Raw genomic sequence first — 17019 nt, forward strand, 5'->3', positions numbered from 1 at the left:
GCCGTCTTGGCCAGGTCACTCTTGGAAAAGAGGTTTTAAATCTCAATGAGTTTTTTACCTGGTTAAATAAAGGATATTGATTGATTGATTGATTGATTGATTGATTGATTGATTGATTGATTGATTGATTGATTGATTGATTGATTGATTGACAAGAGTAAGTCATGTTTGATATTTTGTAAATATCTGAAGAAATAAAACAACTCTAAAACAAAGAGTCACTTTTCTACTTGTACTTAATGATTATTACAATGACTTAATCAGCCAGCATATTGTGGTGGCTGATAAAAGTGACCCTAATGAGTTAATCCTCAGCAAGGGCGACTCCCTCAAAATAGTTAAGTTTATTTATACGGCATGTTTGATTAAGTAAAATGAAGATTTAATTACATTTAGTTTTTCCCATTAAAGTGCATTTTAAAGCAGAAGTAAGCGATCCGGTCGTTTTGGCTAACTTCTTGTCAGCCGATGGAGTTAGCAGTCCCCGCCCTCGTCATGGATCTATTGGTCCTCGTCCCTACGTCACCACATTTACGCGCATCCCTTGGCTGCACACACAGCCCTTCATGCCGTTCTCTCTCCTCATTGGATAAAGCTTGTAGGATACAAGGAAAGTTTTCTCCTCGGCTTACAGCAGAGCAGAGTGACTGACAGACCCGTGTTTCGGTCCAAACACTCTATATAAGTGATTCCCGTCGGAAGATATAACTATTTAAGACTTATATTAACACAAACATTCCGCTTACTTCTGCTTTTATCAGCCAGCATATTGTGGTGGCTGATAAAAGTGACCCTAATGAGTTAATATCTAAAGATATCTAATCTAATCTAATCCTCAGCAAGGGCGACTCCCTCAAAATAGTAAAGTTTATTTATACGGCATGTTTTATTAAAGGGATAGTTCACCCAAAATTCAAATTTCACTCATTATCTACTCACCCTCATGCCGACAAAGAGCTGTGAGAATTTTCAGAGTCCTCCGTGCCTTCTCTGAGTTACGGGGGCTCCGTGCAGCAGTATTTGTCCATATAATGGTTGTCAATGGATACCAACTTTCTTCGTCCAAAAAGACACACCAAAAAACATCCAAATACCTCCATACTGCTCGTGTGTAATGTCCCTCTTGTATTGAAGCCCCGACATGAGAAATTGTTCTGAAAAAAATTAAATAAGTCTATATTTTAAGCTTGTTTGTAGCAGAAGCTCCCACAATTTGAAGATTTAATTACATTTTGTTTTTCCCATTAAAGTGCATTTTAGCCAAACAAGTCATAACAAAGTTGTAAAGTTGTAGAAGTGCCTGATACTTGGTGTAGGTGGAAATATAAGAGCGACCATTTAACGACAGACGACACATTAAGGACCACAGATTGTGACCAGCAAATATATACTGCAACCCCCCCCCCCCCCCCCCGCCCAACACCAGACAGACCATTACACACGTAATTGCAACATTTATGTCTTTCCTGTTCACATAGCTCACTAGCTCATGCACAAATCAATCTAATCTGTGTTGTAGTGCAAGAAACACCCACTGTTTTTTTCATTTCCTGCTGCCAGACGGTATTCATCAGTAGGGCCACAGAGAGGTACACACCAAAGGAGAACAACACGAACAAGAGGAAACTAGAAAAGAGAGAGCAGCAGTGTGTACTTACAAGAGGGTTGGATATGGCCAGACTGGATGTTACAGAGATGTTTCATGGGATTTCATTCCCTGGACATCTGCACACACAGGAATCCTTAAAACTTGCTCTTAAATTTCCATTTCAGGACACGGATATCCTCATCGCCTCCTATCCAAAGTCAGGTAAGTGATGACAACCATATGACAGAAGCTGTACCTTGAAATGTAGTGCAAGTAACCACATTCGTGTGATAAGAAGCTCATTGCTGAAACTGCACGGTAACATTTTGACTGGCATTTACATCCTGACTGATAACTTTGCGGTGTGAGCTTCTTCTTTTTTTTTTTTTTTTTTTTTTTTTTACTTTTTTAAGGTTCCTTTTGGGTTTTTTAATGGACATTTAAGCAGAAGGTGTGGCTGATCTGGTTACAGTGAGGACATGCAGAGTAATGAACTAAAAAAAAACTAACCTTGAGGTTTCTCCGATTTTTCCCTGTTAAAAGGGTTTTCCATGGAGTTTTTCCTCAGTCGATGTGAGGGTCTAAGGACAGAGGATGTTGCTACGATGCCATGTGAAGCCCTTTGAGACAAACTGTTTGTAAAAACGGGCTATACAAATAAAATTGCCTTGCCTTGCCTTGCCTAACAAATGTGATTTACATTTGTCACAATGACAAAACAAACAAACTGGGAGAAAACAGACAAAGGATCCTTCTGTCACTAACAGACCAACCGGTTAGCAGTCACCATGGTAACAGGAGACGTCCCCAATCCCCATGAGAGCACTGCTGCCAGACGGCAACAATACCCGCTTAGGTTCCCGACTAAGGGTTATGGGGTCATGTTTCGTTTGTGGGCATCGTATCAGTTTAATCCAAAGAGACCCATTTGTATAAATGAACGAACTTGAATACTGGACATGTGAACCTGTGAAATCCTTTAGAGATTAGACCTCAGTGCGATTCATTGTGTAAAAATGGGGTGGGGTTGTGCAAAATATTTGATTCTGGGCCATTGCCAGTGCAAATGAAGAATAAATTCACAGGTTATTGTTATATTGAATTGATCATATTAAAGCGATAGTTCAACATTTTGTTAAATTGGCCCATTGCTATAATCCCTATAGTCTTAGCAGTTGGTTCGTTACCTTTAATTGTGTCGGTGCAAGCTATTTTTAGAACGGCGGAGCAGAGCCGTGAGCTGCTCAGAGCTACGCTACGGAGGCTAATGGTATTTCTTGGTTTCCCTCATGAAACTCATGTTATTATCTCATAACGTGGTGAATGTGCAGGTCACAACTTGTCCACCAGAGCGTTTTGGAGTTGTTGGATTGTGTATTTGATGAGTTTGATGAGGAAAACCAAGAAATCCCATTAGCCTCCGTAGCGTAGCTCTGAGCAGCTCGCGGCTCTGCTCCGCCGTTCTAAAAATAGCTTGCACCGACAATTAAAGGTAACGAACCTACTGGTATGACTATAGGGATTATGGCAATGGGCCAATTTGCCAAAAATGCTCAATTATCCCTTTAATCAATAAAATCACATGAGAAGTGCTCCAGTTAATGAGGACATGACAAACACACACGTCTCTTTCCTCTCAATAGGTACTACATGGATGCAGGAAATTGTGACCCTCATATCCAGCAGAGGGGACCCACACCTGACCCAGACTGTCCCAAACTGGACCCGGGCCCCATGGCTGGAGCAATTTTACTTTGCTGCGGTTTTGGAGGCCTCGCCGACCAAACCTCGAGTCATCACCACACATCTACCTTATCACCTACTGGGCCCTGCACTCCAGGGCTCTAAAGCCAAGGTCAGATTTACATGTTTATAAAAATATTTAGACCACAAAGTTTTTTTTCAAGAATGGATACACACATCACCACAAATGTAAAATGCAGTCACTAGTAATTTGGTACTTTGTGTGTACTTCCTGCTTTTTCCTTGTTTACAGTGTCACTAGGCAAGGCAAAGCAAATTCATCTGTTTAACTCATTTTTACAAACAGTTTGTCTCAAAGGGCTTTACACTGCATCATAACAACATCCGCCCTTAACGGCTGAGTAAAAATTTTTAACAGGGAAAAATATGAGCAATAGAGGAGGGATCCCCCACCCATGACGTGCAATAGATGTTGCATACAGACAAGAACACCAGACTGCTGTGTCCCAATAGCAGACCACAAAATACAGTATCTGCACTTTGCCTGTGTAGTTACTGCGTTCTGGCTTGGTGATCGGCATGCTGTCCACCCTGCACTTACTAACCTGCACCATAGGGAGAAGAGGAACTCCACAGTTAAAATTAAGAGGTCAACGTCAGGTCAAGGCTGTTTGTGACATAGTTGTGGCGTGCCTAGGCCCAAATGTAGTAAGAACCAGTACAGAGTGATATCAGTTTACTGAAGTTACCTGGTGTAAAAGTCAAAAGTGAAATATCCTGTTCAACATCATGACAGCGTTGCTCTTTGTTATCCCAGGTCATTTACATTAGCAGGAATCCTAAAGACGTGGTGGTGTCCTTTTACCACTTTCACAAGATGGCCAACTTTCTCCCCGAGGCGGGAACATTTCCAGAGTTTATAGATCGATTCCTGGAGGGCACACGTGAGTTGACATGTCATTTTCTTTGTTTATTTAATATTTTACAACCAAAAGTATTTAACCTGAACAAACATATTTTTTCCCCACACTCACTTGTATTAGTGGACTTTGGCTCCTGGTTCGACCACATCAAAGGCTGGACCAGTCAGACAGCAACTATGGACAATCTGCTTCACGTCACGTATGAAGAGCTGTCACTGGTAAAAGAGAGAAGCGATTCACACCATATATGATACTGAAAAAACAGTACAGTTTCTTATAAAGTGCTTATCTTGTTCCTCAATCACAAAGGCTCAAATGCAGTTTAGTAAATGCTATTTACTCTGCAGTCAACTAGTCAAAAGAGCTCACCACAGTACAGACACTGAAGTCATGCAGTTTTGAATTTCCATTCCTTTTTTGAATACATTTTAATATTATTGTTCCTCAACTTCCTGCTGTCAGGACCTACGTGGCGCCATAAAGAGGGTGAGCTCTTTCATGCAGTGTCCTCTGGAGGAGGATGAGCTCAACAACTGTGTGCAGTACTGCAGCTTCAGCAGCATGAAAAATAACAACATGGTCAACTACACGCTCGTCTCTGAGGAGATAATGGACCACAGCAAGGGCTCCTTCATGAGGAAAGGTGAGGTTCTGTGCTATTATGTGCAGAAGCATCAAACATGAATCACTGATTACGTCCTATGTCTGACAACATGGGTCCAAATGTAAAAAAAAGTCAGAGTCAGAACTGCCCAGAATATCCCAAGGTCAAGACCATAACCTATAGTGGCTTGTCTGTTACAGTCTTATTGTCACGCTAAGTTCACTAGCTTCCGGCTTAAGTTTCATATGTATAGAGTATAGTATGTATAGAGGTCAGAGTAGTTCATTCTCAGGAAGTGTGCAAAAATACTTCCTTTAACAAATAGATATACAGCTGAAGTGTCACTTCACTCTGTCAACAGGCCTATATGTTGAATCATGGTCAGTTATTCAGTTCAGCTGTATACATGTGTACATTTACCTGTAGCACATGTTTTGCTTCATTTCATGTTCACTTCCTACAATCCAGGTAAAACTGGAGACTGGAAAACCATGTTCACAGAGGAGCAGAATCGATATTTTGACACCATCTTCAAGTCCAAAATGCAGGACTTCACTTTGGATGGCGAATCCCAGGGGAGAACACAGAACTCCGAAAAAAGTGAAGTTAATGAGGTTGGGAATCATGTTGCCGGCTGTTAGACATATATTTGATTGTACTGTATATGATATACGCACAGCTATTACACATAAAGTAATTTCATAGTTGTAGATAACGGGACATTTTAATTCATTCATTTTTGAGTAGTAAGCTTCTATACCTTTTGTGTTGTTTTTGCTTTGTATGTATGCATGTATGTGATCAATGTCATGAATGTATGAAAACAGATCACGTCCATCTCAACATCTTTTGATGGATAACCATGAACAAAATCAAGGTTGCAAAAAAAAAAAAGTTCAAGGTTGCAAATGTGCTATACAAGCACAGAAATCGTCTGTCATGTAAGCAGCACAACGAGGGGGAAGGACGGGTCAAAGGTTTTAATAAAAAGCTGCACATCCAGGGGGCTGAGTCGTCCTTGTGCATCCTGTCACAGGCAGAGGAAGGTGTTGTCACACCCGTTTCCACACACCGGAGTGCTTCTAATCCTATTGAGTGACTTATATATATATATATATGCCCGAATAAACAGTAGGCTACAAAGACTGCAGGACACATTGTGCTCTGTGACTACAAGGATGAACTCTGATAACTGGGATGAAAAGATGCTTAAAATCTGAGGCGTTCCAGGTTGTGTGATAAAACTGACAATATAGCAAAAAGATGAAATTCAAGTCCCAGGTGCTACTGATTATTATGTTAATCTAAAATGATTTGTATGTGGGTCTAGTGTAGCGGATGTGCACTCACTCCACCCATAAAAGACGTGCTAACCAACCTGCCAAGTGGTTGTCAACCTCTTGGCGAAGAGGTTAGCATCGTCGCCTCCGGTGCGGGAGGTCGTGGGATCGAACCCCACCTAGGGCAGGCCGTGAGAAACACAACGCAGAGGGCCAGATATGACATCGGTTACACTAGCTGTGTGGGAAAATATAGATATAAAAAAAACATAAAGAGTTTTCACTGCATAACTGTTTAACTGCTTTTATTCTTTTCTTATTTTTTTATTTGGTCGGGTAACTGTTGCTGAAGTCCTCAGGATCACATTTTGCTGTTTCAGTGTGGGAGAATTGATCTTAATCACTATCTTCTCCATTTTCACCTCTAATTCCATTGTTGTAATTAAAGAAATTGTTTGTTATAGTCTTGTCAACAGCTAGAAACAACCTCTGGCCAAATAGTAAAGTAGAATGGTTTTGGGAGCAGAACTGTGGTTTAATCAAATAAAAGTTTATAACAAAAAAAAAAGAAAAGAAAAGAACGTGTTGTTAATGCTGAGAATACACCCTGTTAAACTTATGAGAAATTAAAACGAAGAAATAGGACTTGACGATTAAAAAAGAGGGCTTTAAGGAAAAAGAAAACATAATGCTGAAGCCACAATACCTACAAAGAAAAACATATCTCCATCTTCTGCAACACAACAGTCTTATAACTGGATAATGTGTGAATGAGCAGGTGCACAGGTGTTCCTAAATAATAAAGGAACAAACAGCTGTTGGGGGAATTACCACTGATCGGAGCAGCTCTCACATGGCTATTTCCCACTGTGATACATACTGAAATGAATCACTGTCTAGTCATAAAGTCTCATTACTATATTTAACAAAGTCAATGAAAGAGGAAATGAAATGAAGGAAACATTTCCATCGTCATCTTTGACCAACACAAGTCGCTTTAGCTTACATCATATTACACCACCTCCCCCACAATTTGGCCTTGGAAAACACCGTAAGAGTGTTTGGTCAATACCACACAGTCTTTACACAACCTTGACAAACAATACACTGTCAGAAAGCTTTAAGGTTCCTGATTCGATCTGTGCAGAGCATTGTATTCACAGCTACAGCTACTGACGATGAAACACATGTGCTGCAACATGAAGTCTTGTCTGTGCATCACTAGAAGAAGTTGAAAACCATTGGAGAAAGATGAATAGTTGCAGTAGAGATTCAGGCCAGTGACTCTCAGATCAGAGTGATGGGTGGTGAACTCAGCTCAGCTCAGTACAAGGGTTTTACCATGTTGTAAAACAGATCATATTTTATCCTGTTGCACAAACAGTGTTGTAAGATGCTATGTTGTAATGTGTATATGTTGTTACTCAACACTGCTAAAACACTCAGTATTTACCTTGTTCTCTGTTGTCTCTGGACAGAGACTCAGTTCTATGAGGTATGAACTTGACAAGATGTTGGACTCTCACCTCTGAGATTCTAGTTCACATTGACATGGTTTCTGGCATTATTTCTGCACTTTTGTCCGCTGCACATTAATCTTCCCAGTCTCATGCTGTACAACCTCCCACAGGCTTCATATCTGGAGACAGGAGAGCAACACTTAAGTTCACTGAACATGCTTCATGATCATACAATCATCGATCCAATCATCGGCAATACAGCTTATCCACGCTTGGTCATGGGGAGCTGGAGCTAATCCCAGCAGACACTGGGCAGGTTGCCAATCTATCACAGGGCCGACATGTATACTGCCCTACAAAGGCAAAAGACCTTAACTCACCAGAGTGTAAAACTGAGAAAAATGACTTTAAAGTTATTTTGGTGTCCTGCCAAATTAGTTGTAGGTAGAACACTGAAAATTTGGCATTTTACTATTAATAAATGAAGTTATTTATCCACCAAAAAAAATTAATCTTAAACTTGACCTTTGACCCTTATTCGGAAGTTACTGTATTCTGCCTTTGCATTATCCAAAGAACAATAGTGGATCATGCAAAGGCAAAAGACCTTAACTTCTATTTTAATAACAGAATATACTTTTGTTTTGTCAGTATGTTTGATGACACTGTTTAAGTTTTCTAGAATTGATGAATAAAATACTAATACATTTTCCTGAATAAAATGGGAAATAAATAGCCACAGATGATGAATGAATGAATGAATGGATGGATGAATGAGTTAATCCAAACTCATATGAAACAATTTGTACCCCATGTTCATTATTTTTGTGACATTAAATGCAGGTGCAACTTGTAGATTCATAGATTTTATACCAGTTTATAATTCATAATTACAATAATTATATAGGCCTAATAAAAATAAATAATGTTTTCCATGCCAAACAATGGCCACACCCACTGATATTTTTTTTTCTGGCCAACACAGCCTATGACATCGACATGACTGTTTTTATTTTTCTTGACATTTCAAGACATCAGATAGGAGTTGTTATTACTTCCAAAAGCTAGAGGGCAACATCTTCGTTACTAAGCCACACTAAGACAGAGTTCAGAGACAGATGACATGGAAAGTATGAAGCAAGTATCTGTAAACAACAGATTGTTTTGGGCTAATGCTGAAAACTCGTGGTGGATTTAAAAAATGGATTGTCAACAATCATGTCTTCTCAGTGGATATTTGTATGCCATGGATTTTGACCAGGTTTTAAGACAAGGTAGGCTGCAATCTAAATTCCAGCTCGCTGCTGAGTTGTGTGTGTGTGTGTGTGTGTGTGTGTGTGTGTGCGTGAGTGTAGGTGTGTGTGCACGTCCCCAACCCACTCGCGAGTCGCGTTGTTTGTTTTCTGTCAGTGGGCTGTCAGCATTAGGCAGGCAGGAGGCTAACTAGCCTGTGTGGCACGAGAAAACTATTCAGTATGACTTTGATTTACGATCTCTTGCAGCTGGCAAGCCAGCTGTTGCTTATTCACTTATAATTTGCGGATCATATAGGAGCAGTTGTGTTTTGTTTGTCAAATAGCCTAGCTAGCTAGCTAGCTAACAAGGCTACCGGCCCCGGCATCCTTACTGAAGGTGTGTGAGACGTCCTTCAATTCCATAATACACAGGCATACCGTAACTACAAGCGCGGTAAATAACTTCATTTTGGTGCTTTGAAAAACAAAGGCAGACTACCGTAACTCCGCCGTAACTCATCGGAACCATGATCGGAACGTTCCATTAGTGCCGCAAAACAAAGGCAGAGTACCTTAACTGATGTTACGGGCTTCTGCCTTGGTTTTCCCTTGACTTTTAGAAGTTACGGCAAAGACAACATCTTATTTTTTCCAAAAAACAACAAAATTGACCCATAATATTTGTTCACATGATAAAACTGATGCTTATTGTCCCAAAAATGACAATAACTCATTTTCGCCAAAAATTGAGTTACGGTCTTTTGCCTTTGCACGGCAGTATAGACAAACCTAATACACTCATATTCATACATAAGGGAACTCTCTAGAGTTAATGTGCATGTCTATAGACTGTGTGAGAGTTGATGAACCAGTGTGAGAGAAGGTTTTTCTTGGTGTCATGGTGCATCATCCTGCTGGAAGTGGCCATAAGTAGTATACAACAAACAGTTGAGTTTTGGGCTGTTCTCACATCAGAAGACAATTAATCATTGTCTGGTTGTGAAATTACCTATATTTAACGACATCAGGTGAAAGAGGAAATGAAATTATGGAAGTGATACCATTTTAATTTGTGAAAGAGGTTGTGCTTTTGTTGACCTTTCACTACAATACATCCCACCAAAGGGAGTCTCATGACACATGTGGGTGCAGGGACGTGCACATGACTATAGAGGGGCAGGGGCTCAACATCAGAAAAGGGCAGTATGCTATGTACAATTTTTTCAGGCCTTAATATCAAAATAAATAAATTAAAATAAATTACAGTCACTATTTAGTCGGTAGAGAAAGCCTGCACGCCTTCAGGACTGCAGTCAACATGCTGGACCAATTTCCCAACTTCCCGAAACAGAGTCATGACTTCTGAACTGGTAGGCTAAGGCTAATATGGTATTGGGTGCACATTAACATTGCAGGAAAAAAAAATCATGTGAGTGCAAGTGCAAAATAGAAGTAGGCTAGCCTAAGCCTACAGGCTACACACACACAACCAAGAAATGACCACTGTGACTGCTACTGTGCATATTTCAGAACAGCAACAATATTTACAACAGCAAAGTCACAATTACCAGTAACTCAATATCTGGAAACAAATTCAAATAGTCAGTGAAATCAAGCTGAGTGAGTGATTCCTCCTGTTGCTGTTGTTGTTCACTACATTCAGGTGATGTTAGACAGAGGACGGGGTAGGGCTTAACTCTTAACAAGCAGTCAGCTAAACAAACACAAATGGGCGCTTTTCTGAAATATGACTCATATTAAGATCGTTGAATAAGTGGACGGCGACTTGTCAGAACCGACAAGGAAGTGATGTTGGTGGATTTATAACTCACAAGATTCGACACAAGTCTCTCCACTGTCGCGTCTCATCTGGATAACACAGAGTTATCGATGAGGCAGCAGCTTCTGCTTCTCTCTCTCTCTCTGGACGTGCATGTGAGGGAGCGCGCACTGCGCGGGGCAGCCCCGCCCCTCAGTGAGGGACAGAGCGGAGCAGCAGCGGACAACACACACACACACACACACACACACACACACACACACACACACACACACACACACTAACGTAGACATACACAATACCGTGTATATTAGGAAGGAAATGCGTACGGTAGATAACCGTGGCATTTTTACAGCGCGGTTGTTTACATCCTCATGCACAACAGGAATGCATTTATTGAAAAAAAAAAATTAAAAAAAGGGCACTTTTTAATACGAGGCAAAAAGGGCAGGGGCTCAAGCACCCTTTGGGCCCTATGTGTGCACGTGCCTGTGTGGGTGGGACCCACATGTTTTACAACTTGTATCATCAGAACAGACATGACCTGTGATTTTTAGCCTTCTATGATCATATTATTCACCATGATTCACCATGATTACATCTGCCAACACTCCCGATTGTGCATGCCATATTTGAGCATTTTATAAAAAACTAATGCAATAGTTACTTTTCCTGGTATAGCTACCTTTATAATGTAGTATTTCAGTTACTAACTCAGTTACTTTTTGAAGAAGGTAACAAGTAACCATAACTTATTACTTTTTAAAAGTAATGTATCCAACAATGCACACTGCCTCCGGTAACGCCTCAACGGTCTATCCCGGTAGTGCTTCACAGCCTCGCCCAGCAGCAGCAAGCTTCGCAGGTGTTTCTGGTAACAGGAAGCTTAGCTAACAATATCTGTCCCACTGTCCTACTGTCGTACATTCACACACACTTTCCATTCAAACACTTTTCAGTGACACAAAAGCACTGTATTTTCACTGAGTGAAGCCACCACAAACATCAGTCGCGCGGCCATGTTCAAAGTTACTTAATGGCCATAGCACTATTTCCAACATTTGCTTGGTCTAATTCAAGGCTCTCCATCAAAGAAAAACCACACCAGTGTAAATGTGCTTTTGTCTGACTTTCTTTCTTTGACTGTATTCCTTCTGCTGAACAACCAGGATTTCTCTTTGTAGTACAATCCACTTCTGAACCATGTTTAGGGTGCTGTTGCTAGGAGACTCACTGCTCCTCCTCCTCCCCCTCCCTGCCTGAGTCGCCAGGGTAACTAAAAGGCATCATTACCTGTGGGCCAGCGCAGGACTGTCACTGAGCTGATGGCTTTAATCTATGTTGTGTTATCTCATCTAGTAATGGCTTGTACTTCAGTCCACCCGCTCAGCATCATTTATTAGATTAGACATTCCACGTTAAAATACAGAGCGAGGAAAGAAAGCTTTTAGTTTCTTTGCCTCAGACAAGTGGAATAAACTGCAGGACTCGCTAAAACTGAAACTGTTTATTTCAGTGGAGTCCTTCAGGAGCCTTTTAGACTTTGTCTTTCATACTGCGTGTACATGCCTTCCCTGAAGCTGAGACCCTTAATTACAGTATATGCTGTTCTCCTTGTGTCTGCTCAATGTACTTCAAATTCTGACATTACCAACTTGTTTATCATACTGTGTACTGTTTGTTTGCTTGTTTCTGTGCTTGTTTGGTTGGTCGGTGTTGCTGTAGTAGTTGTTCTTATCTTTGTAATCAGGCGTTCCCTGAATAAATAAAGGTTTGAAACGAAATGAAATGTAATTGACATTTAACTGACATGTACTGTAAGAGTAACGCACAACAGCTTCAAGTCCTTCTGTCAGTGCAAAGCATTTTAGGATCCAACCAGGAAGCTACTGTATGACTCCAAGGTATTTTCCACATAAAAGGTTGTACAGGCCTTAAATACCTTTTTTACTGGTTGTAAACTTTAAGGAATTACCTTTTAAATCAAGCAGGGGTAAAGCCTGCTGGGGAGCAGAAACCCTTTTATGTTGCATTTGGGCTGGTGCACTCAAATGGTGTGTGTTTAAACCGAGTCGTGTTGAAGCTAAACAAAAGAAAATACTAAGCTGACACTGCTTGGCCATTGATTTTGTCAAGCTGATAGCTTAATCAAAACACATAAACACAACAGCTATGGGGCTGTGTTGGCAGATTGTTAAAATCAAAAGATACACCGGTAATAAAAACAGCTTTTATGTACATCACAGAACAAATATGGTTCAAATGATGTGACTGTGATGAAAGTGAAGCTCCACCACACACTGAAGTCTGTCCACAGGCGTTGGAGTGTAGGCTACTACTGTCTATAGGAAAAAACACTTTTTTTTAAAGGCCTTTCAGCTTCAGGGGGAGCTGGAGGAGATCTGATAAATTGTGACGACATTTTTGAAATTAAAAAATATCTGGATGCCAGGCGATGAAGATTGGGGAGCTCATTCCTCAGCTGTGCTAGAGGCTACGCCGAACTGTCAACTCTGTGGGCAAAAATGTAAACACCAGGTTTTAAAATTGCGCTCGTCTTTGTGTAGTTCATGTTTGTGTGCTAGGATCTGCGTGCAACTTGTGTATTTCACTCATGTGTTTGTGGATTTATTTGCATCACATGTGGGGTGTGCATGTGCTGTGTATTTTAACAGTGACGTCCTCCAACCACATTTGAGAGTAACATTTAAACTAATGTTCAAACAGTGTTGTCTCTTGTCTATCCAAAGCATTATCGAAATTTGACATGCACGCTTCATAAAAGTTTGATAAAAGATTATTCCATCAAAGATTTTCTTAAAGACCAGATGGATGTGTGCAACTGCAAAGTGGATTTTTGCTGTTTAGAAAGTCAGGAGGACGAGCTGACAGACATGTTGAGAAAGAGTTTAGTTTGAGGAACATGTTATATTTAATGTGTTTGTAGTATCAAGCTCCTTTTTTTTTATACATGAGTAATTCAGGTTTTTTTTTCTCTTTCACCTTCTGTCACTGATCTGTTTGATTTCTGTTAAATATGTAAAGAGTAATCAAATTGACAAGGGCTCTGATGAGCTGTTGAATCAGCTGCTAATAAAGTCCACACACACACACACACGCACGCACGCACGCACGCACGCACACACACACACGTGATGATTGCATTCTTTGCTGTGCACTCACACTCACAGTTCGGCCAAGTGAGAAGCCACTTCACACCTCTTATATCTGACTCTGCTGAGGGGAAGGAGGGTGAAGGGTAAAGCTGCTGTCAGTGTTAATTGCTGCAGATCAAACAAGAGCATATTGTGCTCAAAACTGGAAAAATATGTTTTCAGACATTTATAAACAGACTTTCAAAAGAAAGGGTTGATAAATCATAGCTCAACTCCAAACAGACAATATTAGACGGAGAAAAAAAGTCTCTACCTCTGCTCAACAGTAGCCTTCCCGCTGAGCATCCAGTTTTTGTTTTTCTGTTCAGCTCCATGCACACAAGAGTAAAAGAAGAATTTATGTTAGTGCCTCATCTGACCACTGGGTGGCCTTATTTAACCAGTGCGCACTTCTCTGGTGAAGGCATTTAGGAAAACCCACTGTCTTCAGTTGGGCAATGTTTCTATGAAGCTTTATGTAAACTGGATCCTTGAGCGGTAGGAGTGTTGATCTCAACTTTATTGTGAGGATTTTAAAAAAAAAGTGTTTATACTTTAATCTTTTTACAGATTGAAAATGAAGCTTCTCCTGCTCAATAGAAGGACTCCATCTGTCTGCAGCTTTGGACCAGCTCTGTAAAGTTCACAGTCCTTGTGTATGTTGTTGATTATGTAGATGAAAGGGGAGGAAGGCTGCTTCTCTATAGAGCTGCTTGTGCACACCTTTTCTGTTTTGCTCAAGTATGATTACCTGACTGACAATGAGGAGATACTGTTGGTCTAAGATGTGCACACAATAAACCTCCATTCATGACACCAGATTGGCCATGAGAGCACAGAAATGATACAGTGTCTGCACTCTTCCTTCAAATAATTTCTTCAAAAATCTTCCCTCATGGGAAAATCACAGAGCAGAACCTCTCAACTATAAGGAAGAGCACCTATCACCTAATTTATGAGGCAGCTGAACGTGCTTATCTTAAACCTAATTATAGATGCTTTTTATCTGGCCAAATGTTTTCTTGATATATTCATTCCCATATGTACAACTGGAAAAGCTTTACTGTGGCAACTGTATGTTTTTTTTTTTTTTTTTTTAATATCTCCATATGTGTTTCTGTGAATGGATGAAATTGCCCCGCAGTTTTTTTTTACTGAAATGGCAAAAAGTTTTAATTATAAACATCCGAGTCGCATTAACACTGACAAGCATTTGTACAATGGTTATGACACCAGGATATCTGAAGGGAGTCGTGGCATGCGGCCATGCCCTGGACAAGAGAAGGTGTGACAGTCGTGGCATTTGCATGGCATTTAATGCCTGTCAGCACCATCAGCTTCCCCCATTGTGTCAGAACCTGAGCAGGCACCTAACAGCTGCAGAGGATGCAAAGTAGAAAGGTTCACACACAGTGATTTATGTGCATGGGTATCAAAGATGAACACGATGTTCACCATGAAGGGTGTAGGGAGGGAAGAGGGGGTTGAGGGTGAGAAAGAAATGATAATTTGAGATTCAATCATTTGCATGAAATTGCTTTTTTTTTTAAAAGTGACAAAACTTTCCTTTTTAACCACTGATTTTTTTTTTGCCATTGTTGCTGCCAATGGACAGACCTAACCTTGAATTTTTTTTTACTTTGCTCTTTACTTCTCTCCTAAATCATCGCTGTAACAGTCTGTGGCAAAACAGCAGCACATCCACTGTGGAGCTGTTCAGTGAGCTACTGTACACCCACTGAGGCTGAAATAAACTCTCCAACTGAGATAGAGGAGTTTTTATCTGGGAAGTTGGATTACGATAAGACTTGGAGGCTTTTTGACCGGATTAAAGTTCTGCAACCAATGTCAATAAAGTTCAAAATGTTTGGTGTTTCTCTTACAAATTCCTGTCTTATATTTTGTTTGAGTAACAGTTTAGCCAATCACATGGCCTTTATGAGTACTTTGTTTTGTTTGGTCTTTAATAAACATCCACATACATCTCACATTCATTTGAGACATATTCAACCTCTGTGGACATTTTCAGTTGTTTTCAGCAGTGATTTTTATGAGCACTTTTTGACTGTATTGTATTCATTTATTAAACTGGTCACACAGAAATTGCCCAACCCTTTCAAGCGATTACCTGCACTCCAAACTCCAAATTCGGTAAATCTGCTTTTAGTTTTTCTGCTGCATCTACCTGTTTAAGAAAATGATGAAAAACATCTTTACCTTTTGAACCCAGCTGCTTTTAATGATGTCTGCTAACATGCTATGTTCAGTGTTGTTGATGTCTGAATGTGCTTTTGTTTTGGATTGTGCTCCTTGTCTTTTTATTCTGCTGTATTTTTTGTTTATGGATTGTGTTTCAAGTATTTTAATTTGTCTCCCTGCTGTCAACATAATTGAAAATGACGGTCTACCATCAGTACTACATTTAAATAAGGTTAAATGAAATTAAATATTTTCTATTTTTCTGTATGTTTTTGGTAATGTATTTGGCATTTTGTATGACCTTTGTATTTATTGTTTTTAGCACAAACCTAAACCTGTGAGAAATGCTACATGAATAAAATGTATACACTTACTAGTGGTGAAGTGTGAAAATTAACAGATTTTGGGTCAAAGGTCAAGGTCACAGTGAGTGCAACTCATGAATGGTTTATATTACATTCATATGATTCAGAATAAACAGGGATGTAGTGCCTGAGGCGTAAACACTGTGAGGCAGTAATTCTAGTTTTTGTGCATTTACTATTTGCTCTTTAAGAAAATATTCACAAACAAAAGTCATGTAATATCTTGATATGGACATGTGGATGCGTCTGATCTGCAGTCAACATGATGAAATCTGCAGTCTTCTTCTGTATCTCTTCAATGTACTAATAATTTAAGAAATGGAGGTGAATAAACACTATGATCAGCACAGACAGATTGTCGTCATATTTTGAGCTTTTCGCTGTTTTGATGCTTGACTCTTCTGTTTGCTGATGACATCTGTTTAATATTTGATCAGAGGTGTCATTCATCGCCAAACAAGCATATCTATTATAAATAAAGTGTATTCATGACTCATGAAAGACAGAGCAAATCCTGCTCTGGTTAACAGTGGAGCTCGCACCTGTTGTGTTGCTGCCTAGTGAAAAGCTTGGTGTGTGGAGCAAGTACAGTAAATAAGAGGATTGGGGCGATGATGCTCAAAAAGCTTCAGTTTCCCAGTTACATGTGAGGAGTGGGTACGTAACCTGACAGCTGAGTACACACCATGCTTCCTCCAGCAGTTGACTCAGAAAATACTATTGATC

At 40.1% G+C, this 17019-nt stretch overlaps 2 protein-coding genes across 2 annotated transcripts in view; one reads left to right on the forward strand and one right to left on the reverse strand.

Annotated features, from left to right (window-relative positions):
* Positions 1–17019, reverse strand: part of dpep1 (dipeptidase 1) — a 38435-nt gene that overhangs the window by 12813 nt on the left and 8603 nt on the right. The gene's annotated exons all lie outside the window — the stretch shown is intronic.
* On the forward strand, positions 1640–6114 carry sult5a1 (sulfotransferase family 5A, member 1). The gene is made up of 6 exons (XM_083999398.1): positions 1640–1810; positions 3232–3443; positions 4110–4236; positions 4336–4433; positions 4678–4858; positions 5288–6114. The coding sequence occupies exons 1-6, from the start codon at positions 1672–1674 to the stop codon at positions 5458–5460; spliced, it is 930 nt and encodes a 309-aa protein (XP_083855524.1). The 5' UTR covers positions 1640–1671; the 3' UTR covers positions 5461–6114.

This window comes from Trachurus trachurus (assembly GCF_905171665.1).
Source record: "Trachurus trachurus genome assembly, chromosome: 3".
NCBI classification, from domain to species: Eukaryota; Metazoa; Chordata; class Actinopteri; order Carangiformes; family Carangidae; genus Trachurus; species Trachurus trachurus.